General features: G+C 56.3%; 1 protein-coding gene across 1 annotated transcript in view; it reads left to right on the top strand.

Moving 5' to 3' along the window:
- Positions 1–24,556, top strand: part of FOXJ2 (forkhead box J2) — a 34,070-nt gene extending 9,514 nt beyond the window's left edge. The window contains exons 2-11 of the mRNA XM_055141692.1: positions 1,600–1,946; positions 6,646–6,720; positions 7,611–7,679; positions 8,054–8,194; positions 9,979–10,186; positions 15,003–15,362; positions 16,293–16,394; positions 17,490–17,699; positions 19,095–19,193; positions 21,186–24,556. Of these exons, the coding sequence (XP_054997667.1) occupies positions 1,614–1,946; positions 6,646–6,720; positions 7,611–7,679; positions 8,054–8,194; positions 9,979–10,186; positions 15,003–15,362; positions 16,293–16,394; positions 17,490–17,699; positions 19,095–19,193; positions 21,186–21,274 (1,686 nt within the window). The 5' untranslated portion in view covers positions 1,600–1,613 and the 3' untranslated portion in view covers positions 21,275–24,556. The remainder of the gene's footprint in view (positions 1–1,599; positions 1,947–6,645; positions 6,721–7,610; positions 7,680–8,053; positions 8,195–9,978; positions 10,187–15,002; positions 15,363–16,292; positions 16,395–17,489; positions 17,700–19,094; positions 19,194–21,185) is intronic.
- The last annotated feature ends 770 nt before the right edge of the window (positions 24,557–25,326 follow it).

Below are 25,326 nucleotides of genomic sequence, written 5' to 3'. Positions count from 1 at the left end.
CCCCCCACTGGCCTGACGAGGGCCCGGACTCAGGCCCGAAGCCTCCAAAGCCTGTGCTCGGCCCTCTCAGTCTTTCCCTCGGGCACCAGAATGTTTCGCTTTCTAAAAATGGAATTAAATGTATTTATTTATGTTTTTCTTCTGGGGTCCATGCCCAGTGGGTGCTCAGGCCTTGTGCTCAGCTCTGGGCCCAGAGATCACTCCTGACGTGGCCTGGGGACCAGGCAGGGGGCGGGGGATCAAGCCTGGTCAGCTGTGTGCAGGGCAGGCTCCTTACCTGCTGCACTGTCTCTCTCGCACCAGCTTGGCTTTATTTAAAAATACATATTCGTGTGTGTGTGTGTGTGTGTGTGTGTGTGTGTGTGTTTTGGGGGGTAATTCTGGCCACAATGGACTCTGCATTCAGGAATCACTTCTGGCAGGCTTGGGGACCATATGGATGCCAGGGATTGAACCTGGGTCAGCTGCACACAAGGCAAGTGCCCTACCCACTGTACTATAATGCTGGCCCCTATATGTATTTTTAGGCAGCGTGATTATATATATGATTTTATATATATATATATATATATATATATATATATATTTCCCCTTTTTGGCGACACTCAGCAGTGTGTTGGGCTTGGGCTTACTTCTGGCTTTGTGCTCTGGAATCACTCTTGGTGCCGTCCAGGAGACCAAATGTCCATGTGTACAGCAAGCGTCCTACCTGCCGTACTACACCGCCGCCTCTTGTTGCTACAGAGTTTTTTCTCTTTTTTTTTTCTTTTTTGCTTTTTGGGTCACACCTGGCGATGCACAGGGGTTACTACTGGCTCTGCACTCAGGAACTACCCCTGGTGGTGCTGAGGGAAGCATATGGAATGCTGGGAATCGAACCTGGGTTGGCTGCGTGCAAGGCAAATGCCTTCCCCGCTGTGCTATGGCTCCAGCCCTGCTACAGAGTTTTGAGGTCTTATGCTGTGCGCTCTCGGTAACGAGGGCTGAGCGACTGGTCCGGCTGGCTGCTGGTTAGATGACTCTTTTTCCTGTTCTCTGTTTTGCTTCTGGGGGAGGTCATACTCGGCCACGTACCTCCTGGCCGTGCACTTAGGACTTACTCTTTTTTTGGGGGGGGGGTGTTTGGGTCACACCCGGAGATGCACAGGGGTTACTCCTGGCTCATGCACTCAGGAATCACCCCTGGCGGTGCTCAGGGGACCATATGGGATGCTGGGAATCGAACCCGGGTCGGCCGCGTGCAAGGCAAATGCCTTACCTGCTGTGCTATTGCTCCAGCCCCTTAGGGCTTACTCTTTGCAGGCCGAGGATTGAGCCCAGGTCGGCCCTGTGCCCTGCCCGCTGTACTCTCCCTCCCGCCGCCTCCTTGAGGCCCGCAGGAAGGCCTTGTCTGACATGGAGATGGGCTAGGTACCAGTGCATTACCTGGCAGATGACTGGCAACCAATAGACTATTTGGGGGTCCACGAAAGACATAGTTGGGGGCTTCCCCGGAGCGAGGCCGTTCCGGGCAGTTACCGTGGAAACTGCTGCCCACTCAGGGGTGGGCCTCGTCCCCGCCGGTCACTAAGGCCCTCCGCTTTCCTCCTGTCTCCGCAGAGCCCAGGGGCACCATGGCCTCGGACCTGGAGAGCAGCCTGACCTCCATCGACTGGCTCCCCCAGCTCACGCTGCGCGCCACCATCGAGAAGCTCGGGAGCGCCTCGCAGGCCGGGCCCCCCGGGGGCAGCCGCAAGTGCCCCCCAGGCTCCCCGACAGACCCCAACGCCACGCTGAGCAAAGATGAGGCGGCGGTGCACCAGGACGGCAAACCCCGCTACAGCTACGCCACCCTCATCACCTACGCCATCAACTCCTCCCCGGGCAAGAAGATGACGCTGAGCGAGATCTACCGCTGGATCTGCGATAACTTCCCCTACTACAAGAACGCCGGCATCGGCTGGAAGGTGAGCGCCTCCCGGGCCTGGGGCCGCGCTCCCGCCAGCCTCTGCACAACTCTCTCTCCTCTCTTCTTCTTCTTCTTTTTTTTTTTTGCTTTTTGGGTCACACCCGGCGATGCTCAGGGGTTACTCCTGGCTCTGCACTCAGGAATCACCCCTGGCGGTGCTCGGGGGACCATATGGGATGCTGGGATTCGAACTCGGGTTGGCCGCGTGCAAGGCAAACGCCCCACCCGCTGTACTATTGCTCCAGCCCCTTATTTATTATTATTCTTTTCATTTCAACGTGTAGGGCATTGGCCTTGCATGCGGCTGACCCAGGTTCGATTCCTCTGTCCCTCTCGGAGAGCCCGGCAAGCTACCGAGAGTATCCTGCCCGCACAGCAGAGTCTGGCAAGCTACGATATGCCAAGAACAGTAACAACAAGTCTCACCATGGAGACGTTCCTGGTGCCCGCTTGAGCAAATCGATGAACAACGGGATGTCAGTGCTATAGACAGTGCTATTTTCATTTTTTTTTTCTTTTTGGGTCACACCCAGCCCAGTGATGTTCAAGAGTTACTCCTGGTTTTGCCCTCAGGAATTTCTCCTGACGGTGCTCGGGGGACCCTATGGGATGCTGGGAATCAAACCCAGGTTGGCCACATGCAAGGCAAACGCCCTACCCGCTGTGCTTTCACTCTGGCCCCCCTTACATGATTTTTGTTTTTGCTTTTTGGGTCACACCTGGTGATGCTCAGGGGTTCCTCCTGGCTCTTCATTCAGGAATTACCCCTGGCGGTGCTCAGGGGACCGTATGGGATGCTGGGGATCGAACCCGGGTCGGCTGTGTGCAAGGCAAATGCCCTACCTGCTGTACTATCACTCCAGCCCCCCTTACGTGATTTTTTAAAAAATGCAGTTGAATTGTTTTGCTTTGGGGGCCCAACCAATGGTGCTCAAGGGCTAACTCATAACTCTGTGCTCAGGGATCCCTCCTACTTGGGCTCTGGGGACCATATGGAATGATGTGGATGGAATCTGGGTCGGCCACATGTGAGGCAAGCAAACTGCCTACCCGCCGTACAATTGCTCGGGACCCTCGTGATTATTTTCACTGTATCACTGTCATCCCATTGCTCATCAATTTGCTCAAGCGGGCACCAGTAACGTCTCCATTTTGAGACTTGTTCCTATTTTTGGCATATTGAATATGCCACGAGGAGCTTGCCAGGCTCTGCCGTGCGGGCGGGATACTCTCGGTAGCTTCCGAGAGGAATGGAGGAATTGAACATGGGTCGGCCGTGTGCAAGGCCCTACCCGCTGTGCTATATAAATGCGTTGCATTAATTTCACGCTCGTTAAATCCCTGCTAGGATATTGGGGGACAGAGGACAGATATCAATCACAGTCAAGAAAGGGTGGCCTTGGGGCTGGAGCGATAGCACAGCGGGGAGGGCGTTTTCCTTGCACGCGGCCGACCCGGGTTCGATTCCCAGCATTCCATAGGGTCCCCCGAACACCGCCAGGGGTGATTCCTGAGTGCAGAGCCAGAAGTAATCCCTGAGCATTGCCGGGTGTGACCCAAAAAGCCAAAAATAAATAATTAAATAAAAGAAGGTTGGCCACAGGTTAGTGGTGGTTTGTAAAACTCACCACTGAGTGAAAAACGCCCATAATACATGGCTTGTTCTCGGCCCAAGATGTGAATACATGGAGCGACGGTTGGGGTCTCCACAAGGATAACATGATAACGCTAAAGGGACTCACCCTTGAGTCTCTTTTCTAAAAGTCTGTCCGGGAAACTCCAGGGGTGCCCGGCCCCCAAGCCTGGCCTCAGGGGTGTTGTGGGGGACTCGTCACCCCAGAAGGCAGTTCATTCATTTCGCGGGTAGTTCTGCCCCTGCCACCGGGCAGGGCCTGGCGGGCATCCTGCCTGCCCAGAGGCGGGCGCCGTGCCCGGCCAGAGCGAGCTGCCCTGCGCGCAGTCCCCATCTCGGGCGGAGGGGCCCGACCCCGAGACCGTCCCGGCCCTCCGGCCCTCACGGCTTGTCCCGCGGGCGAGTCACGAGAGGTTAAGTGGCTTGGCCGCAGATAAAGGGGAGAAAAGGCGGCCTCTGGCAGCCCGCATCCCGGGGGCGGAGCGCCGGGCGACATGTTCCAGAAGTTTCCAAAGAGCGGAAGCGCCCGTGCCAAGTTGCTGCTGGGGCCAGGGGGGCACTTGGCCTCCTCCGCTCGCTCTCTCAGTCCCCCTCTGACGCGGGAGCCCGAGGAGCAGCTGGAGACGGGTGAAAGGTTTTCCTGTGTCCTTGGCCAGTCAGTGCCCGCCAGCGCTGCCCCAGCCCCCCCCGCCCCGCCCACCCCACCCCACCCCACCCCACCCCACCCCATGGAGACAGTAACATTGCTTTCCCCTTTAACCCCTCCCCTCTCCCCCCCTAACGTTAGTTTATTTCACTCCTAATTTTTATTTTGTTTCCCCTGCAAAATTTTATCTATTTATTTATTTATTTATTTATTTATTTATTTATTTATTTATTTATTTATTGCTTTTTGGGTCACACCCAGCGATGCACAGGGGTCACTCCTGGCTCTGCACTCAGGAATTACTTCTGGAGGTGCGCAGGGAACCCTATGGGATGCTGGGACTCGAACCCGGGTCGGCTGCGTGCAAGGCAAACGCCCTCCCCGCTGTGCTATCGCTCCAGCCCCCACAATTTTATTCTTTGCCACATAGAATGAATTGGTGGCACAGGGCAGCCGGGGAATCTGATACAGTTGCTCCGTTTGTTGGGGGGATAGAAGGAAGGGAACCTTCTAGGATCCACTTCTCAGGGGCAGGTGGTAAACAAAATGATAGAAGTCTCCGTCTATTTCCCCCCTACCCCCATTCTAGGTGTATATTTTCATGGCTTTAGCAACCCATGGCTAACCTCAGTCCAAAGATACATAAGATGGTTTTTGAAGGGAGGGGGAAAGCAAGAGGTGGGGAGTATGTTTATTTCTGTGCTTTATTTATTTTATTTTCTTTTTCAATTGAATCAGTGAGATGCACAGTTACAAAGTTGCTCATGATGGGGTTTCAGTCATACAATGTTTCAACACCCTTCCCTTCACCAGTGTGCATTTCCCACGCCAATGTCCCCAGTTTCCCTCCTGCCACCCCCACCCCCTCTCTGTGGTCTGTGGCTGGCGCTCTCTCTCTCTCTCTCTCTCTCTCTCTCTCTCTCTCTCTCTCTCTCTCTCTCTTTCCCTCTCTCTCTTTCTCTCTCCCACTCTCTCTCTCTCCCTGTCTGTCTCTCTGTCTCTCCTCTCCCTTTCTCCCCTTCCCTTTCTCTCTTTTGGGCAGTATGATTTGCAATATAGGTGGGTGTGAGTAAGTTCATATAAAATTTACCTCTTTTTGAACCTTGGGGCCACACCCCCAGTGCTAGGGGTTCTTCCTGTCTTTTGCTCAGGGGTGACCTCAGGCAGTGTTTGGGGGAACCATATGTGGGGGCAATAGATTTAAACCGGGATCAGCCACAAAAAAAGAAGTCTACTGTCTTTCTTCCCTGTGCAAACTCTCTGGCATTTGCATAATTTTCATTATGGGCACAGAGTTATAATTGCCTTATTGTGTTGTTATTATTCGTAACCTCTTACTGTTCCTAATTTAGATATTCAACTTTATCATCGGTATATGTATGTGTATAGTTAAAAAAACAATAGTCTATATAGGGCTTTGCAGTCTTCTGGGGGGTCTTAGCGTGTATCTTCCTACCTTGTATACTGCTGGGATACTTGCCTTGCATGCGCTGACTAGAGTTCAATCCCTGGTACCTCATATGGCCCGCTAGGAGTGAGCCCTGTGCACAGAGCCAGGAGTGAGTCCTGAGCAGAGCCAGGTATGGTCTCCCAAAAACAAAAAAAGAATGTATCTTCCAGGTCGGAGCGATAACTCAGCGGGTAGGGTGTTTGCCTCGCATGCAGCTGGCCTGGGTTCGATCCTCAGCATCCTATAGGGTCCCCTGAGCACTGCCAGGAGTAATTCCTGAGTGCAGAGCCAGGGTTAACCCCTGTGCATCGCCGGGTGTGACCCAAAAAGCAAAATAAATAAATAAATTTTAAAAAAATGCATCTTCCTTGGGTAAGGAGAAACCACTGTCGCTGTTTCCTAGCCCCTGTTTCTTGACTTCCTTTGCTTTTCTTGGGGGACGGGTTTAAGCCCCACCCAGAGGTGCTGCAAGGGCTGAGTGCTTCAGAGCCCGCTCCTGGAAGGGCTCAGGGGACATGCTCCGGCCTGTGTGCGCCCCCTCCCCGGCCGTCTGCTGGGTGGTTCCTCCTAGGTAGAGAGAGGTGTTGGGTTTCTCCAGAGACTGGCACTTCCCTGTGTGTGTGTGTGTGTGTGTGTGTGTGTGAGAGAGAGAGAGAGAGAGAGAGAGAGTTTGTGCATGTGTGTGTATGTGTGTGTGCATGTGTGTGAGTGCATGTGCATGTGGTGTGTGTGTGAGAGTTTGTGCATGTGTGTGTATGTGTGTGTGCATGTGTGTGAGTGCATGTGCATGTGGTGTGTGCGTGTGCACGTGTGTGAATGTGTGTGCATGTGATGTGTGCATGTGTGTGCATGAGGTGTGTGCGTGTGCGCGCGCGAGTGTGTGTATGCTTGTGTGTACGTGTGTGCGCGTGGAAAATCCTCCCGCTTGGCCCCACACTCAGTTCTAATTGACTTCTCTGGTCCCCCAGAATTCGATTCGGCACAACCTTTCTCTCAACAAGTGTTTCCGGAAGGTGCCGAGGCCTCGGGACGACCCGGGCAAGGTAAGAGCCACGGCTGCGGGCTTGGAGGGGCGGGGAGGGAGGAGCGCCCAAGTGAGGAGGAAATCCTTGGCGTCGGGGGAGCAGCCTCCTTGTCGTTAGCCTCACTTTCCCCGCAAGAGAAGAGCTCGCTCCTGGTGCTCACCGGGCCGGGTGACGAAGGGAGTTGGCCAAGTCCTCAAAACAGAGCGAGGCTGATGACTCAGCCACCTCGAGACCTGCCCCTCATGCACGGGGCGCTCTGCAGTGGCACACCGGGCAGCGGGGGTGGGCTCCAGGGCTCTTCCTGGCTCTGTGCCCAGGAGCGACCCCTATTGCTCAGAGAGGATCGTCTGTAGCACCGGGAGGACCATACGGGGACCGTGGGGGCCCTGTAAGCGAGGCAAGCCCCGTGCCCCCCCCACCCCCCCAAGGTGTCTCCAGCCTGACTTCATAACCTTTATTATGAAGGACATTTTTCTTTTCTTTTTTTTGCGGGAGGGGGCACACCCAGCGATGCTCAGGAATGACTCCTGGCAGTGCTCGGGGGACCCTATGGGATGCCGGGAATCGAACCCGGGTCGGCCACATGCAAGGCAAATGCCCTACCCGCTGTGCTATCTATCTCTCCAGCCCCTCCCCGTGGCATTTTTGATATGCTAAAAACAGTAACAACAAGTCTCACCATGGAGACGTTACTGGTGCCCGCTCGAGCAAATCGATGAGCAATGGGACGACAGTGCTACTGTGTGGTGCTGTTATTATTATTATTATTATTATTATTACTATTACTATTATTATTATTATTATTTTAAAAATCATTCACGTAACCGGTTTACGTGAACATTTTCCACCTCCAGTTTGCAAAGGTGCGGGTTCTCGGGTCCAAGGTCTGTTTTCTGTGGTTCTTGCAGGGCTCATATTGGACCATCGACACGTGCCCGGACATCTCCCGGAAGAGAAGACACCCTCCTGACGATGACGTAAGACCCCCTCCGGGAGACGCCCCCAGGGAGCTGCTGTTTGCATTTGTTTGTTTTGTTTTGGGCCACACCTGGCGGTGCTCAGGGCTGACTCCGGGCTCGGTGCTCCGGGATCACTCCTGGCAGGCTCGGGGACCATCAGGGGGTGCCAAGGGTCAAACCCGGGTCGGCCGTGCGTGAGGCCAACACCCTCCCTGCTGGACGATGGCTCCGGTCCCCGGAGTCTCTTTCTCAGCCTGGCCTGTGGCTTGTCTCTCCCCTCTTGGACCCCACAAACACCCCAAGGGGGTTTCAGCTGCAGCCGGGGGCAGCCTGGGAGTCGGGCGGATGCTTCACTTCCGCTGACAAGGTTGCTCTTCTTTGCCAAACCTCAGCTCTCCCAAGACTCACCGGAGCAGGAGGCGAGCAAGAGCCCGCGGGGAGGCGTTCCCGGGGGTGGAGAAGCCGCACTGCCCCCCGAGGGGAACCCTCAGATGGGGCTTCAGAGCCCCGCCTCCATCACCAGCTACAGCCAGGTAGGGAATTCAGCGTCCAGTGGAAGTTGGAGGGAGGGGCTGGAGGGAGGGAGAGTGGGAGAGGGCAGGGGTTCGTGGGGGGGAGGGGAATATGAATGGATGGATGAGAGAGCGAGGGAGGGATGAGGGGGTGCGCGCATGGCAGTTGACGGGCGGAGAGAGGAAGGGATGACGAGCAGAGAGGGGTAAGGGATGGATGCGGGGGGATGAGTGGATGGATAGGCAGAGGAGTGGGAGCAGGGATGGATGTTTAGATGGAGAAACGGATGAGCGGATGGATGGATACATGGAGGAAGGGGTGGGTGAGCGGAGGAATTGGGGAACGACCATGTGAGTGGATGGCTGGAGGGATCAATTCATAGGTGTTTTATCTCTCCTACAGTAGGTAGTTTGAGAAATGAAAGGGGAAAGCAAAAGAGAGGAGAGATCCACTATCTAAGAGAGTGAGAAGGGCCGGAGCGATAGCACAGCGGGGAGGGCGTTCGCCTTGCACGTGGCTGACCCGGGTTCAATCCCCAGCATCCCATATGGTCCCCCAAGCACTGCCAGGAGTAATTCCTGAGTGCAGAGCCAGGAGGAACCCCTGGGCATCGCTGGGTGTGACCCCAAAAAGCCGAAAGGAAGTGTGTATGAGAGAGAGAGGAAGAGAGAAAGGGAGAGGGAAAGAGAGGGAGAGAGAGAAAAATAGAGAACAGAACAGAAGTTTAGGAAAGATCAGAGGCGCCGGGGAGGCACTGCAGCGGGTAAGGCTCATGCCGTGTCAGGGACCATCTGGGTTCACACTGTGCCATCATCTGCCAAGCACTGCCAAGAATGATTCCCGAGTGCAGAGCTGGGAGTAAGCCCTGAGTGTAACTCGGTATGGCCCCGAAACAAAACAAAACAAAAAGATCAGGAGAAAAAAGTGGTACGACAGAAGGTCAGGTGGTTCCCTGAGAGGGGGTGGTCCAGGGCCGGGCCATGTCCTCTGCATGCGGGAGACGCGGGCCCGACAGCTGGCACCGCCAGGAGTGATCCCCGAGCACTCAGCCTGGGGCAGCCCCAGTGCTCCTCTGAGCCAACAACCCCCCCTTCAGTGGCGGGGGCAAGAGGTAATTCAGCGTCTGCCTTGCATGCGGCCGATCAGTGGTCGATCCCTGGTACCAGTCCACGTGTCCTCCGAACCCGCCAGGAGTGATCCCTGAGCACAGAGCCAGGAGTAAGCCCTGAGCACTGCTGGGTGTATGGTTCCCCCCTCCTCCCTGTCAAAAGAAAAAAAAAAAGAATAGATGAGTGACTGAGAGAGAGTATAGGGGTTAAAGTGCTCACTTAGGGGCTGGAGCGATAGCACAGCGGGGAGGGCGTTTGCCTTGCATGCATCTGACTCGGGTTCGATTCCCAGCATCCCATAGGGTTCCCTGAGTACCGCCAGTGGTGATTCCTGAATGCAGAGCCAGGAGTAACCCCTGAACATTGCTGGGTGTGACCCACAAAAAAAAAGTGCTCACTTAGCACCTGGCTGACTCTGGTTCAATTCCTGGCACCTCATATGGTCCGCCAAGCACTGCTCGGGGTCAGTCCTGAGCACAGAATCAGGAGTAGCGCCTGAGCATCACTGGTGTGGATACCCTCCCTCCACTCTTCCCTCCACCCGCCCCCTGGAGAAAATAAAAGAGAGAAAGGATGAGAAGAAGAGTTCGTGGTGCTCCCTCTCGGGACAGAGGGAGGAGGGCGAAGGATGGGCCGGGGCGGGCGCAGGCCCCCTGGCGCCGAGTCGGGTCGAGTGTTCCCCCTTCGTTTTCCAGAGCTCGGCGTCCGTGGACAGCGGCGGTGCCGTGCCGGCAGGGGCTCCGGGCCGAGACAGCGCGGAGGGGCCGCCGCCCCTCTACAGCGCCAACCAGGACTTCAAATTCTCCTACTCAGAGATCAACTTTCAGGACCTGAGCTGGTCCTTCCGCAACCTCTACAAGTCCATGCTGGAGAAGTCTTCCTCCTCCTCTTCCTCTCAGCACGGTGAGTCGGCTGGGCGGGCCCCTGCAGGGCCACCCTCTGCTTCCCCTTCCTCCGCCTGGCACCCACGGAGAGGTGAGTCGCTGGCCACATGGTGCGTGATGTGACCCTGAGCTCACTGGAGTTGAGCACGTCAGGAACTGCACGTGTTTATTATTATCGGGCTGGAGCGATTTAGCACAGTGGGTAGGGTGTTTGCCTTGCATGTGGCCGACCCGGGTTCGATTCCTCTGTCCCTCTCGGAGAGCCCAGCAAGCTACCCAGAGTATCTCGCCTGCACGGCAGAGCCTGGCAAGCTCCCCGTGGCATATCAGATATGCCAAAAATAGTAACAAGTCTCACAAGGAAGACGTGATTGGTGCCCGCTGGAGCAAATCGATGAGCAACGGGATGACAGTGACAGTGACTATTATTGTTGGCTTTTTGGGTTACGTCCAGTGATGCTCAAGGGTTACTCCTGGCTCTGCACTCCTGGTAGTGCTCAGGGGACCATATGGGAAACCAGGGATCGAACCCCGATCAGCTGCATGCAAAGCAAATGCCCTCCCCGCTGTACTATAACTCCAGCCCCATTGTCCTTGTTTTTTAATAACTAACCACCCGCCTCCTCATTGGGGCCGGAGCCGTAGTACAGCTGGCCTTGAACTTTGCCAAGCTAGGTTCCATCCCTGGCACCCCATATGGTTCCCTGAGCACCCCCAGGAGTGATCCCTGAGCACAGAGCCAGGAGTAGTGCCTGAGCATCGGCAGGTATGGCCCCCAAACAAAACAAAACAAAACAAATCCCTCCCCCTGCCCCATCCCTTTTTTTTTTTTTTTTTTTTTGGTTTTTGGGTCACACCCGGCGATGCACAGGGGTTACTCCTGGCTCTGCACTCAGGAATCACTCCTGGTGGTGCTCGGGAGACCATATGGGATGCTGGGATTCAAACCCAGCTCGGCCGTGTGCAAGGCAAACGCCCTCCCTGCTGTGCTATTGCTCCAGCACCCCCATCCTTTTTTTTTTTTTTTTGATTTGCCTTGTTACTGTTCTTGGGTCACCCCCGTGCTGCTCAGAGGTCACTCCTGGCCAGGCTGGGCCACCATCTGGGATCCTGCAGATTGAATTTGGCTCGGCCGTGTGCAAAGCTCACGCCTGACCTGCTGTCCTGTCTCTCTGTCCTCCCCCCTGCCCTGCCCCCCTTTGTGTTTGGGGTACCGTGCTGGCCTGGCGAGTGCTCTGCAGGGTGGACGGTGCCCCGTGGCCCAGTGCTCGCACACTTGGCTGCTGTGCTTGCAGCAGCCCTAGTTGTGGACCTTGCACATGTGCCCGTGGCGTGGGGTTAGGGCACGTCCCCACCCTCAGCCTGAGTTTTGTGGGTTCTGGTGCATGCCGGAGATGACATGTCCTGTATGGCATACTCACACCTTTTTTTTTTTTTTGCTTTTTGGGTCACACCCGGCGATGCTCAGGGGTTCCTCCTGGCTCTGCACTCAGGAATTACCCCTGGTGGTGCTCAGGGGACCGTATGGGATGCTGGGAATAGAACCCCGGGTCGGCTGCGTGCAAGGCAAACGCCCTCCCCGCTGTGCTATCGCTCCAGCCCCACACCCACACCTTTTTAGCTGCTTACTGGGGCGTTGTGTGTGTGGGGGGGGTCACACCCCTTTGTGTGATACCTGCCTGCCATTTCCTTTTTCCCCTTCTTTTTTGGTTTTTGGGTCACAGCTGGCAATGCTCAGTGGTTCTGCACTCAGGAATTAGGCCTGGTGGTGTTTGGGGGACCCTATGGTGTGCCGGAAATCAAACTTGGGTCGGCTGCATGCAAAGCAAACTCCTTCCCCTCTATACTGTCGCTCTGGCTCCTTGCATGCCTTTTCTGGGTGAAGTGCAGCCAGAAATCTCTTGTGGGACCCGCCAGTGCCTGTGGGACCCCGGGGTGTGAAACTCATGGCCTGATGCTTGCACAGGAGTGCTCTGTGCCCCTGCATGCTTCGGAGTCCACCTGTGAGAGGCAGGCGGGTCTACTGGCTTCAGAGAGTTGGAGGTGCCCTCCACTTCTAGAAGAAAGAACTGTGATTGTTATGGCTGCAGGCAAGTCATTTAGAGGGTGGCCACTAGGGGGCAGCAGCGGCACTCTCAGAAGCTGGCATTTTGCTGGCATTTTGCAGTTTTGCCGCGAGAATCATATATGTAGTTTAATTTTCTTGTTTTGTTTTGGAGCCAGACATTTGGCAGGACTCAGGAGTTACTCCTGGTTCTGTCCTCAGGAATTACTCCTGGCAGGGCTTAGGGGACCTTATGGGATGCCGGGGATAGAAGCTGGGTGGGCTGTGTGCAAGGCAAATGCCCTACTTGCTGTACTATCTCTCTGGCCTCATATTTTTATTTTTAGCTTGTGTGTGTGTATGTGTGTGTGTATGTGTGTGTGTGTGTGTGTGTGTGTGTTTAAGGAAAAACAGCTCAACCATGGAAAAAACAGAGAAAATCATATAATAGGCATTCATATTTTCTCCCTCCAGCCTTCACAGTCACCAGTATTTTAAGCTGGCTTCCTTTACCACCCAGCTATTTTTTTCCCCCCTTAGTGCAATTCCCAGACATGTTATTATGTAAATACTATTTCAGTAGGCATTATTTTATTTTTGTGAAGTGAAAGAGCTTTATTTAAGAAGAGGAGAAAAACAACCTGGAGAGTAAAAGAGAGGAATGCCCCCCTCCCCTCCCCTTGCCCCTCCCTATTCCCTTTACATCCCCTCCCCCACCCCTGAGCTGGGGTGGTCATGCCCAAGAAATTCTCAATGATCACGGCTTTCCATTTCTTGAAATCTCTGCTCTTAAAATCAATAAGGCTTCGGGGCTGGAGCAATAGCACAGCGGGGAGGGCATTTGCCTTGCATGCAGCCGACCCGGGTTCAATCCCCAGCATCCCATATGGTCCCCTGAGCAACACTAGGGGTAATTCCTGAGTGCAGAGCCAGGAGTGAGCCCTGTGCATTGCCGGGTGTGACCCCCCAAAAAAAATCAATAAGGCTTCCTTTAAGAGCAGCTCATATCCTGCCCATACTCACATTTTGTGATTTGAGTGTGTTTTTGATTTTTCTTGATTTGTGTTTGGTGGTGGTGTTTTTATTTTTATTTTTTTTTTGAGGGGGTTGGGGTTTTGGTGCTCTAGGACCACATCCCGGCATGCTCAGGGCTGTGTGATGCCATAGATAAACTCAGTGTCTTTTTTTTTGCTTTTTGCTTTTTGGGTCACACCCAGAGATACACAGGGGCACAGGGCTTCCTCCTGGCTCTGCACTCAGGAATTACTCCTGGCGGTGGTCAGGGGACCCTATGGGATGCTGGGAATCGAACCCCGGTCGGCCGGTTGGCCGCATGCAAGGCAAACGCCCTCCCCGCTGTGCTATTGCTCCAGCCCTAAACTCAGTGACTCTCACATCTCCCACGCCGGTGGTTATTGGGCACCATGCCATGCCCAGTAGGAAACCAAGGGCTCTGTCATGCCAGTCTGCTCTCCAGCCCTTTGTGCTGTCTCCCTGGCCCGAGCAATAGAAAGTATTTATTATGTCAAGTTTGTCCGTAGTAATTTTTTGAAATCTAGCTGGTTCAAAATTTCCAATTTGGGCTCGAGCCATAGCCTTTGCATGCACCTGTACAGGGTTCGATCCCCAGCACCATATATGGTCTCCCGAGCCCAGCCAGGAGAGATCCCTGAGCACAGGGCCAGGAGTGACCCACGAACCGAAAGAGGAAAAACAAAAAAGCAAATCCAATTTGATTAGATTAGGGATTTGTCTTCAAAGGCTACACATGAGGGGTAGGAGCAGAAATACAGTGGGTAGGGCTTTTGCCTTGCATGCGGCTGACCCAGGTTCGGGACTCGGGTTCTATCTGCAGCATCCCATAGGGTCCCCCCCCAGCACTGCCAGGAATAATTCTGGACCAAGAGCCAAGAGTAACCCCTGAGCATTGATGGGTGTGACCCTCCCCCCCAAAACAAACAAACAAACAAAAAACCTGGGCTGAAGTGATAGTACAATGAATGGGGCATTTGCCTTGCATGCAGCCAACCTGGGTTTGATCCCCAGCATCCCATAGGGTCCCCTGAGCACCGCCAGGAGTAATTCCTGAGTGCAGAGCCAGGAGTAACCCCTGTGCATTGTTGGGGGTGACCCAAAAAGCAAAATTTAAAAACCCTCCAAAAATAAACCCCAAAACAAAAAGTACCGAATGTTACACAGGTGGGGAGAATGGGATTGACCCTGGATCTCCTGTTCTCCAGCCCTATATGTCCCTGGTACCTTTGTCATCACTGTCACTGTCACTGTCATCCCATTGCTCATTGATTTGTTCGAGTGGGCACCAGTAACGTCTTCATGGTGAGACTTGTTGTTACTGATTTTGGCATATTGAATACGCCACGGGGAGCTTGCCAGGCTTTGCCGTGCAGGCACAATACTCTGGTAGCTTGCCAGACTCTCCGAGAGGGGCAGAGGAATCGAACCAGGGTCGGCCGCATGGAAGGCAAACGCCTACCCTCTGTGCTATCACTCTAGCCCTACCTTTGTCACAGTTTCTGAAAACCTGCCTTTAAATGTGTGTGCATGCACCCGTAGGCAGCTCATGTTCAGTTTCCCGGCATCCCATGTGGACCCTCCCAGCCCCACCATGAACTGATTCCTGACCGCAGGGAGAGGAGGAACCCCTGAACTCCGCAAAGCGTCACCCAGAAACCCCGGGTGGGGGAAAAGATGCATGCACGTGAGAAATAAAGTAGGAGAGAGAAGCGACCAAGGAAAATGCAAGTCACCGGCCCGCTTTCTCTCCCCGCAGGCTTTTCGTCGCTCCTGGGGGACATGCCGCCCTCCAGCAACTACTACATGTACCAACAGCAGCCGCCGCCCCAGCAGCCGCCGCCTCCCCAGCAGCCCCCGCCCCAGCCCGCGCAGCCGCCGCCGTCCGCGCCCACTCAGGGCCCCTCGGCCGTCGGGGGCGCTCCCGCACTGCACACCCCCAGCCCGGACGGTTGTCCCCCGCCCGGCGGAAAGCCCGCGGGGGCCGAGGGCTACGGGCCGCCCCCCGTGATGGCCATGCACCCGCCGCCCCTGCAGCACGCAGGCTACCACCCTCAGCAGCACCACGCGCCCCCGCCGCAGGCCCCGGGCCAAGCGCCCATCAACAGCCCAGGCTTCGGTGAGCCCCGGGAGGGACCTCCGGGGACAGCAGCCGCGAGGGCGGGACCTTCTGGGTGCTTCGGAACTGGGTTATCTCGAGAATTCTCGGACGCGCGCTTGGAAGTCCGCGCCGGCTGGTACCTGTGGCCCAGAGTGGCCGCCCAGGGCACAGGGACCTGGGAAGGACACTGCAGCGGGTCGCCGCAGTCACTACGACAGTGGGGCTCCCGCAGCCTCTGTGCGCAGCGGGTCCCACAGTGTCCACCCGCAGTGGATTCCCGCAGTGTCCACCCGCAGTGGGGTCCGTCCCTCCCGCAGTGTCCACCTCCAGTCGGGTCCCGCAGTGTCCACACGCAGTGGATTCCCGCAGTGTCCATCGGCAGTGGGGTCCCAGAGTGTCCACCCGCAGTGGATTCCCGAAGTGTCCACCCTCAGTGGGATCCCGCAGTCGCCACCCGCAGTGGGGTACCGCAGGGTCACACCCAGCGATGCACAGGGGTTCCTCCTGGCTCTGCACGCAGGAATAACTCCTAGCAGTGCTCAGGGGACCCTATGCGATGCCAGGGACCAAACCCGGCTCGGCTGCGTGCCAGGCAAACGCCCTTCCCGCTGTGCTATCGATGGGGTCCTTCAGTTTCTACCCGCAGCGGGTCCCGCAGTCTGCGCGCAGCGGATACCCAAACTCTAGGTGCGCACTGATTCCCACCGGCTCTGCGCACATTGCCTCCCCCAGGTTCTTTCCGGCAGCTTCTGCGCGCACAGCCGATCCCCAAAATCTTGGTGCGCAGTGGGTTCGCGCAGACTCGGTGTGCCTCGGGTCCCGCACATCCTCTGCGCGCCGCGGGGTCCTGCACCTATCCGTTCCGCGTGGATGCTGAGAGTGCATGGATGCGGGGAGCCCGGCTTCTGTGGACCGAAGCCCGCTGAGCCCCGCCCTCCTCCCTTCCAGCCTTTCCTCCCGACTGGTGCTCCAACATCGACTCCCTAAAGGAGAGCTTCAAGATGGTCAACCGGCTCAACTGGTCCAGCATCGAGCAGTCCCAGTTCTCGGGTATGTGCGGGCAAGGGGGACTTTGGAGGGCGCGGGAGAACGGCTGATGCTCTTCTCGGATGGATTTTGACTTGGCCTTCATGACCGGTGACAGCGGGTCACCCGCACCAGCTGTGTGGCAGCAGCCCAGAAACCCTGGGCTGTTGTTTTATTTCCATGTAATGATGATTTTCATGAGGCAAAGGGGTTGGGCCACCCCCGGGCAGTCCCCCGGGCTCTCTCCTGGCTCTGCCCTCAGGAGATCACCCCAGCTGGGGCTTGGGGGTCACACCCGGGCGGGCAGATGGTGCGCCAGGCCAGTATTCCATGCCCTCGTGTTATCTCTCCAACCCCGGACCTTGATTTTATCATTCCGGTGCCACTTCCTGACTGTGCGGTCACAGCCCATTCACTCAGTCATCTTGTTTTCCTGTGTTGCAACAATGTTGCAGTTTTACTTGACAGTCCGAGGCATTTCACTTGCAGAAGAAATACACATTTTTGGGGAGGATCACATGACTGTCTCTGGCGGTTTTTGTGTTATGACCAGCCGGAAAGCAGCCTGTTCAACCCCCTTTTATTAAGTAGGTTGATGTACTAACCAATGCTATTCAGCCACATAGGCAGAATATGCAAATTAACTTAGCCAACGGAAACAGTATCAAAGTCAGTTAAAGTAACAGTAACAGAAAACGACGTTTACATCCAGGCCTAGCTAGGCCTGAGATTATGATCGGATGTTGTATACCAACATTCTGTCTGGTTTGAAGTTTTGTTTCAGGGGCCAGAGAGCTAGGACAGTGGGGAGGGGGTGTGTGTGCTTGACTTGCACGCGGCTGCCCTGGGTTTCATTCCTCCGGTCCAGCCCATCTGGTCCCCAAAGCAACCACCAGGAGCAATCCCCGGACACAGAGCCAGGAGTCAGCCCCGAGCACCTGGGGTGTGGCCCCAGAACACCCCCTCCCCCAGTTTTATTTTGGTTTCAAGATTCATCCAGAGATGGGGCTTAGTAGAAGAGCCAAGAGAGCAGAGAAAATGAGAGAAATCGCCAGCAGGAGAGGTAGTTCCGGGGCCCAAGGCCTTGTACGCTGCCAACCTTCCGGCTTCTCTGCACAGACCTGATGGAGAGCCTGCGGCAGGCGGAGCAGAAGAACTGGAGCCTCGACCCCCATCACATCGCCAACCTGTGTGACTCCCTCAACCACTTCCTCACTCAGACTGGCCACGTGCCCCCGCAGGGGGCCTCCCACCGGCCGCCAGCCCCCGCCCGGATCGCTGACTCCTGTGCCCTCACCAGCGGCAAGCAGGAGACCCCCATGAACCAAGGTAGCGGAGCAGTGAGGGAGGTAGGGCTGGGGGGAGGGGAGATGGGCCCTGTCAGAGTGGAGCGAGGTCGTCTTGGAGGCCACCAGGGGCTCCGTGAAACCCTGGACTGAAAGTGCCAAACTAGGGGCAGGAGCCCTAGTTCGGCGGGCCCGGTCCTGGCCTTCCATTCGGCCGACCCAGGTTCGATCCCCGCCACCTCCCGGGGTCCCCCGAGCATCCCCAGGACTAATTAATTCCTGAGTGCAGAGCCAGGACTCGGCCCTGTACTATTTCTCCCTGATCAGGTCTTTCTGGTTTTGTTTGAAGTAGCCCCCGGCTACCTGGTGGTGGTACTTGGGGTTTGGGATCGGGGGCAATGTGTCCACTCCTGGATGTGCCCAGCGGCCACCCCACCCCCCCGTGATGCCAGGAACAGACCCAGGGCTCCCGCAAGCAAAGCATGTGCCTCCGTGCTGGGGGAAGATTCTATTTTATTTTATTTATTTTATTTTATTTTATTTATTTTATGTGAGTATTTTATTTTATTTTATTTATTTATTTATTTTATTTATTTTGCTTTTTGGGTCATACCCTGGGCTGGAGCGATAGCATAGTGGGTAGGGCATTCGCTTTTCACGCGGCCGACCTGTGTTTGGTTCCTTCGTCCCTCTCGGAGAGCCCAGCAAGCTACCGAGAGTATCCCGCCCGCACGGCAGAGCCTGGCAAGCTCCCTGTGGCGTATTGGATATGCCAAAAACAGTAACAATAAGTCTCACAATGGGAGATGTTACTGGTGCCCGCTCGAACAAATCGATGAGCAACGGGATGACAGTGACAGTGACAGGGTCATACCTGGCGATGCACAGGGGTTCCTCCTGGCTCATGCGCTCAGGAATGACTCCTGGTGGTGTTCGGGGGACCCTATGGGATGCTGGGAATTAGACCTCGGTCGGCCGCGTGCAAGGCAAACGCCCTCCCCGCTGTGCTACCCTCCAGCCCCCATGAGTATTTTTTTTTGGGGGGGTCACACCTAGCGATGTACAGGGGTTATTCCTACCTCTGCACTCAGGAGTTACTCCTGGCGGTGCTCAAGGGACCATATGGGATGCTGGGAATCGAACCAGGTCGGCCGCGTGCAAGGCAAACGCCCTCCCCGCTGTGCTATCGCTCCAGCCCCCATGAGTATTTTAAAGACCTGTGTCATCCTTTCCCTCTCCGCGGTGTTGCCCCGAGTCCGGCAGCTTAGTGCCCATTTCCCTTAAGTGCTGAGGGCAGAGAGTGACCGTGGTTTCTGCGGCCGCTGCAGGGGGGATCCCGGTGACTCGGAGGGGGAGGGGGAGGGCCCCTTCCCTCCACCGACCCGGCTGGGCTGCGTGTAAGGGCCCCGCCCCAGCGCATCTTGTCTTGTCTTGGCAGTGAACTCTTACGGGCACCCACAGGCCCCTCACCTCTACCCCGGCCCGTCACCGATGTACCCGCTCCCCGCCCCGGACTCCGCGGGATACAGCCGGCCAGGTGAGGCTCCGGAGCCGCTTCCCCCTCTGCCGTGCTGAGGCGTCGTCGGTGTGGTGTGCCGGCCTTGGGGGGGCTCGGGGCCTGCACGGGGGGCCAGGGCGGGGTGGGGCGGGGTGTCCTGGAGACTCTCAGAGCAGCGGTGCGTGCGTGCGTGCGTGCGTGCAGGGGACAGCAGCGGAGACAGGGAGTCTCGTTTGGGGGCGAGATGAGAGATAGCCGCACGCCAGTGAAGGGAACTTTGCTGCCCCGCCTGCCTGCTGCCCCGTCCGCCCTCCTGGAGCTGGACCTCTGGTCTCAGGGCAGGCATCAGCTCGGGCTCACAGAAGGGTGCGTGCGTGCGTGCGCATGCGTGCATGTGTGTGCGCATGTGTGCATGCGTGGTGAGGAGATAGACCCTACTGACCATCTCTCGTGGCTGGTTGTGTGTGTGTGTGTGTGTGTGTGTGTGTGTGTGTGTGTGTGTGTGTGTGTGATGAGAGGAAAGAGGAAAGACCCCGTTGACCATCTGGTGTATGTGTGTGTGTGTGTGTGTGTGTGTGTGTGTGTGTGTGTGTGTGTGTGTGTGTGAGTGGTGAGGGGACAGACCCCATTGACCATCTATCGTGACGTGTGTAGTAAGGTGGAATTACAGACCCTACTGCCTACTGACCATCTCTTAAAACAGATTTTTTTTTGGGGGGGGGGTCACATCTGGGCTGGAGTGATAGCACAGCGGTAGGGCATTTGCCTTGCATGCAGCTGACCCGGGTTCGGTTCCTTCATCCTTCTTGGAGAGCCCGGCAAGCTACCGAGAGTATCCCGCCCGCATGGCAGAGCCTGGCAAGCTCCCGGTGGCGTATTCGATATGCCAAACACAGTCACAACAAGTCTCACCATGGAGACGTGACTGGTGCCCGCTCGAGCACATTGATGAACGACGGGATGACTGACAGTGACTGACAGTGGGTCACACCCGGCAGTGCTCAGGTTCTGCACTCAGGAATTACTCCTGGCGGTGCTCGGGGGACTTTATGGGATATGCTAGGGATTGAAACCGGGTCAGCCACACGCAAGGTAAACTCCCTCCACACTGTACTGTTGCTTCAGTCCCTACTGACCATCTCTTATGGCAGGTGTGTGAGTGTGTGTGTGTGTGTGTGTGTGAGAGAGAGAGAGAGAGAGAGAGAGAGAGAGAGAGAGAGAGAGAGAGAGTGTATGAGTGGTGAGGAGACAGACCCCTTTGACTGTCATGACGTGTGTGTGTGTAGTAAGGGGATAGACTCTGTTGACCTACTGACTATCTCTTATGGAAGGTGGTGTGTGTGTGTGTGTGTGTGTGTGAGACAGAGAGAGAGAGAGAGAGAGGGAGAAAGAGAGAGAAGGAAAGAAAGAGAAAGTAAGAGAGAGTGTGGTGAGGGACAGATCCCATTGACTATTTGTCATGATGTGTGTGTAGTAATGGGACAGCCCCTACTGACTGTCTCTTATGGCAAGTGTTTTGTGTGTCTGTGTGAGTCTGTGTATGTGTGTGTGTGTGTGTGTGTGTGTGTGTGTGTAGCGAGGGGACAGACCCTGTGGATCACTCTCATGACGGGCATCTGTGTCTATGTGTGAACTACCCTGAGGGGGGGGAATCCCGAGTCACCCTCAGTCCCGCCAGATGCTCAGACCCTCCAGCTGTGAGTCACGTGGGTGACTGGCGGCCGGTGCTTCCATCTGGGCCGTGTCCCCTGACTCCAGGTCCTGGTATCCCCGTCCCTGTCACCCAGATACCACTTCCGGAACCTCGGGGCCGTTTGCTAGAACATTCTCCATGTTCTGGGTGCGAGCTACCGGTGTCCGTCAGGGCAGCCTGGCCAGGCCTCCCTCCCCCGACCCCCAGGGCTGGTCCCCTTCGGGCCCGGGTCCGAGATGTCCCCACTGTGGGCAGCCCGCACCCAGATACCCGGGCCAGTCAGGGCGGGGGGGGGGGGGGCACTGCCTAACGCTCTCTCCCTCTCTTCCTCCCCACAGCCCACCACATGGTCCCTCGGCCGCCGGCGCCCCCTCCTGGGGCCAACGAGGAGATCCCCGACGACTTCGACTGGGACTTGATCACTTAGTGTGGCGCAGGCGCGGGGCATGGGCGCGAGCGCGGGGCCCGGCCGGGCCCTCCCTCCGGGCTGTATATAGATCTCTCTCCTCTGTGTTCCTTTCTCTGTCAGAGAAACCACCGCGAGATGCTGCCGAAGATAATAACCCTCCCCTCCGCCTCAGCCTTCCTCTTCTCTCTCGGCCCCGACCCCCACTCATTCTTTCATTGTTACTTTTTTTTTTGTTTTGCTTTTTGGGGTCACACCCACAGCGATGCTCAGGGGTTCCTCCTGGCTCTGCACTTAGGAATCACTCCTGGCGGTGCTCAGTGGGGGACTCTATGGGATGCCGGGAATCGAACCCGGGTCAGCCACGTGCAAGGCAAACGCCCTCCCCGCTGTGCTGTCGCTCCAGCCCCTCATTGTGACTCTTTTTTTTTTTTCTTTTTGGGGTCACACCCATCGATGCTCAGGGGTTCCTCCTGGCTCTGCACTCAGGAATCACTCCTGGCGGTGCTCAGGGGACCCTATGGGATGCCGGGAATCGAACCCGGGTCAGCCACATGCAAGGCAAACGCCCTCCCCGCTGTGCTATCGCTCCAGCCCCTCATTGTGACTCTTTATCATTGTTATATTCTTCTTCTTATTGGGTGGATACAGTCCCCGTGCCCGGGGCCGGGCTCCATCGCCCCTGTGCTCGGGTCATAGCATCTGGCTACCTGGTGGGGGCACCAGACTTGCTCCCCAGAAGAGTTTCACGCTGCCCTTGGAGAATCCGATCGCTCCTCTTGCCGTTATCCCTACACGGTTTCCCGGGCGCCGTCTGTGTCTGTGGTGGGCCGGGCCGGAGAAGGCCGCCTGGCCCAGCCCGACCCAACTTGGTGGCCACGGGATTGCGGGTGTCTCCTCAATGGTGCTAATTTCATCCTTCACCTCAACCACAGCACTCCCGGGCTTGGTTTTTGTCCATCCTCACTCCCCAGTGGGAGGTGAAGCCGGTGGCACCCAGAGTTACAGGAAATGCCTCCTGGAGGAAGAGGCTTGGCTCCCGGGGAGCACTGTCAAGGGAGCACAAAGGCAGCCCCAAATCGGGGTGTTTGCTTAACCACCCTCCGGTGAATCCACTTCCATCGGTTGCTTCCTTGCCGGCCTTGCTCCGCTCCCTGTCAGTTGGTCACTGGGTTGGTCGCCCCCCCCCCCCGTCACTGTCACCTCCGCCACCACCCGGGACTCCGCTTCTGCGGCCGGGAGGCTCGTGGCTCTTGAGCACTGGTTCCCGGAACCATTTGGGCTTTTGAAAAAAGTTGTTGATGTTTACGCTTTGTTTTTCGAGGTGGGGGGGCCACTCCCAGTGGTGCTTGGGGGCCACCAAAGCCACACCCAGCCAGGCAGTGGCTAGGGACAAGCCTAGGCCCTCCATCCCTGCTGCCGGCACCTTGCCACCTCCCGTCTTTCGGAAACATCCTTTCCTCCGGAAGCGAGCTGTAACTCCGCCTCGCCGCTCCGGTTCCTTTCCATTTCCTCTTCCCATTCAGCGAGGATGGACTCGGACCTCCTCTGGCTGGTGGATCCGTATCCCCCGCACCTCCCACCCTTCCCCCCTACCCCAATGATCTTCCTCTGTTTCCTGGGATTCTCAAGAAGGAAACGCAAGCCATCATCCCTCTGAAGTTTCAGCACATCCCAAGGTCCGGGGGTGGGAGTCTGGAGAACCAGCCCTGGCAGATCGGAGAGGAAGGGCAGCTGGCTCCGGCCTGGGGTGGGGAGGTGCCGGCCCGTAGCTCTTAGCACCGAGGCTCAGAGATGCTTTCCCTGAGGATCCAGCTCACCGGGGCCGGAGCTTTGACAGCGAGGGGGCTCGGAAGGGCGAAGGCAGTCGGCGGGGGGCGGTATCTTGCTCCAGAGAGAAGAGTTCCGTGAGGTCGGAGGGACAGAGAGGGACGCGAACCGACCAGCCCTGGTTTCTTGCTGCAAAGCACCTGCTGTATCTTGTCTGTGCACCGGGGAGGGCTGGTTACGGGAGGGAAGGGCAGACGGCCCTCGAGAGAAATGTCTGGGACGAGCAAGGCCCCCATCTCAGTCTCTTCCCGCCTTCCCGCCTTCTCTGCATTGCCCCGTTTCCCGCCTTCTGGGCCGATTCTTCACCCCTTGCTTTCCCCTCTCCAGCTTTTTCTCCCGAGTTTTTTTTGTTTTTGTTTTTTTAATCCTCCCCCCACTCCTTCTTCACCTGTGTCCTTTCTTCATGGCAGGGGGGGTCACCTAGGAAAGTGGGTCGAAGTCAGAAGCCCAGAGAGGCGAAAGCCAAGGGGCAAGAAAGGGCGGTTCAGTATAGTGCACTTTATTTCTCCCAAGTTCTTTGGCAGGGAGTGGTGTGGGGGCGCGGGGCGTGAGCAGTGCACCCCCACCTCCCGTTGTGTTGACGGCAGCAGCTGGTAGAGCGATGTCTTCATTGATATTTTCCTTTGGGGAAAGGAGAGTTTTTCTCCCGTGGGGTGAGATGCTTCTGCCCGGTGTCCCCAGCCTGGGGCAGCTCATCCCTGAATCCTTCCAGCCGCTGGCCCTTATGACCTGCCACTTCCTGTCCATTCTCCTCAAGACGTCCCTTCTCCCTCCCCGCTTTTTCAAAAAAAAAAAAAACGATCACCCCCCTTTTCTACACCCCTTTTCTACTCCGATGCCTACCGGGACTTGTAAGAGTAGACGCACTCAGACAGTTGGAGTGCCCTGTTGAGGAGTCAGCTGTGTCTTCTGAAAACCAGTCTCATTAAGAAGTGGGGGAGGGGGCGGCGGCTGTGTGTGTGGGGGGGTGGGCTCAGCCAGCTAACGGAAGCCCGAGGCTAGCACTGGAGCGTGGCCCTCCAGCCTCCTGGGATCGGGGCTTCCCTTCCACTAAACTGCTTTGCTAAAACGGTGCAGGGCCAAACCACCCAATCCCCTGTGGGCCTCAGTTTCCCTGCCCGTCCATGACATGGAAAGAATATACTACTTTTTTTTTTTCCCTCTCTCTTGTTGGTCCAGCACCACTGGGCATGCGGAATAGTCATTGTGGTCGTATTGGGTGATGTGTGCAGAACTGCAGCCGTGCACTGCCGACGGGAGGGAGGGACAGACGAAGCAATGGTTTGGTCTAGATCCGCCCCCCCCATCCTCGCCTTCCTCTCTTGCACCCCCCACCCCCATGTTTCTGGTTCGGTGAGTCGTTCATGCCACCCACAATGCTTCGGTGCAAGGTTGGGAAAAGGGGGCGTATGGTCTCACAACTTGTTGTTTTTTTGCATGCTTTCTTAATAAAAAAAAAAAAGAACGTTTCTAGTTTTATCGGTGTCGGTCTCAAATTGTTCTTTTTGGGAGATGGTGGTGTGGGGTGTTCCTCATCCAGAAGTGCTCAGGGGGCCACTCCTGGTGCTGGGAATGCTCAGGAGTGCTCCCAGCAGTGCTCAAGAGACCACATGTGGTGGGAAAATGGAAATATGGCGGCAGCATCTAAGGCCTTACCCCTTGTGGGGGCATTTCAATCACAGGAGTTTCCTTAGCATAATTTTCAAGGTAGCACTGTAGCACTGTTGCCCCGTTGCTCATTGATTTGCTCGAGCAGGCACCAGTGACATCTCCATTGTGAGACTTGTTGTTACTGTTTTTGGCATATCAAATACGCCACCGGGAGCTTGCCAGGCTCTGCTGTGCGGGCGGGATACTCTCGGTAGCTTCCGGGCTCTCTGAGAGGGAGGAACCGAACCTAGGTCAGCTGCGTGCAAGGCAAACACCCTACCCACTGTGCTATCGCTCCAGTCCTTTTTTCAAAGTAAGTAAAAGGAAATCTCCAAAAGAATCTAGAAATGCCAAGAATGTCTCTTTCTTGTTTGTTTGGGGCTAGGGGTGGGGCTGGGGAATCACAGGTACTTAGAAACCTCTCCCAGGGGTGTGACTTCCAGGGATTAAACCCAAATGCCGACATTGGAGCTTTGTAAATCGGCCATAACCACCTCCCCAAATATCCTATGCACTAGCCCCAGCAATTTGGAATTTGTATCTAAAAACTTGAAGATGTTGGGGCTGGAGCGATAGCACAGCGGGTAGGGCGT

Source organism: Sorex araneus, chromosome 6 (genome assembly GCF_027595985.1).
Source record: "Sorex araneus isolate mSorAra2 chromosome 6, mSorAra2.pri, whole genome shotgun sequence".
In the NCBI taxonomy this organism is placed as follows: Eukaryota; Metazoa; Chordata; class Mammalia; order Eulipotyphla; family Soricidae; genus Sorex; species Sorex araneus.
Note: the sequence above shows the minus strand (reverse complement) of the source record. Positions and strands in the feature narration are given on the sequence as shown.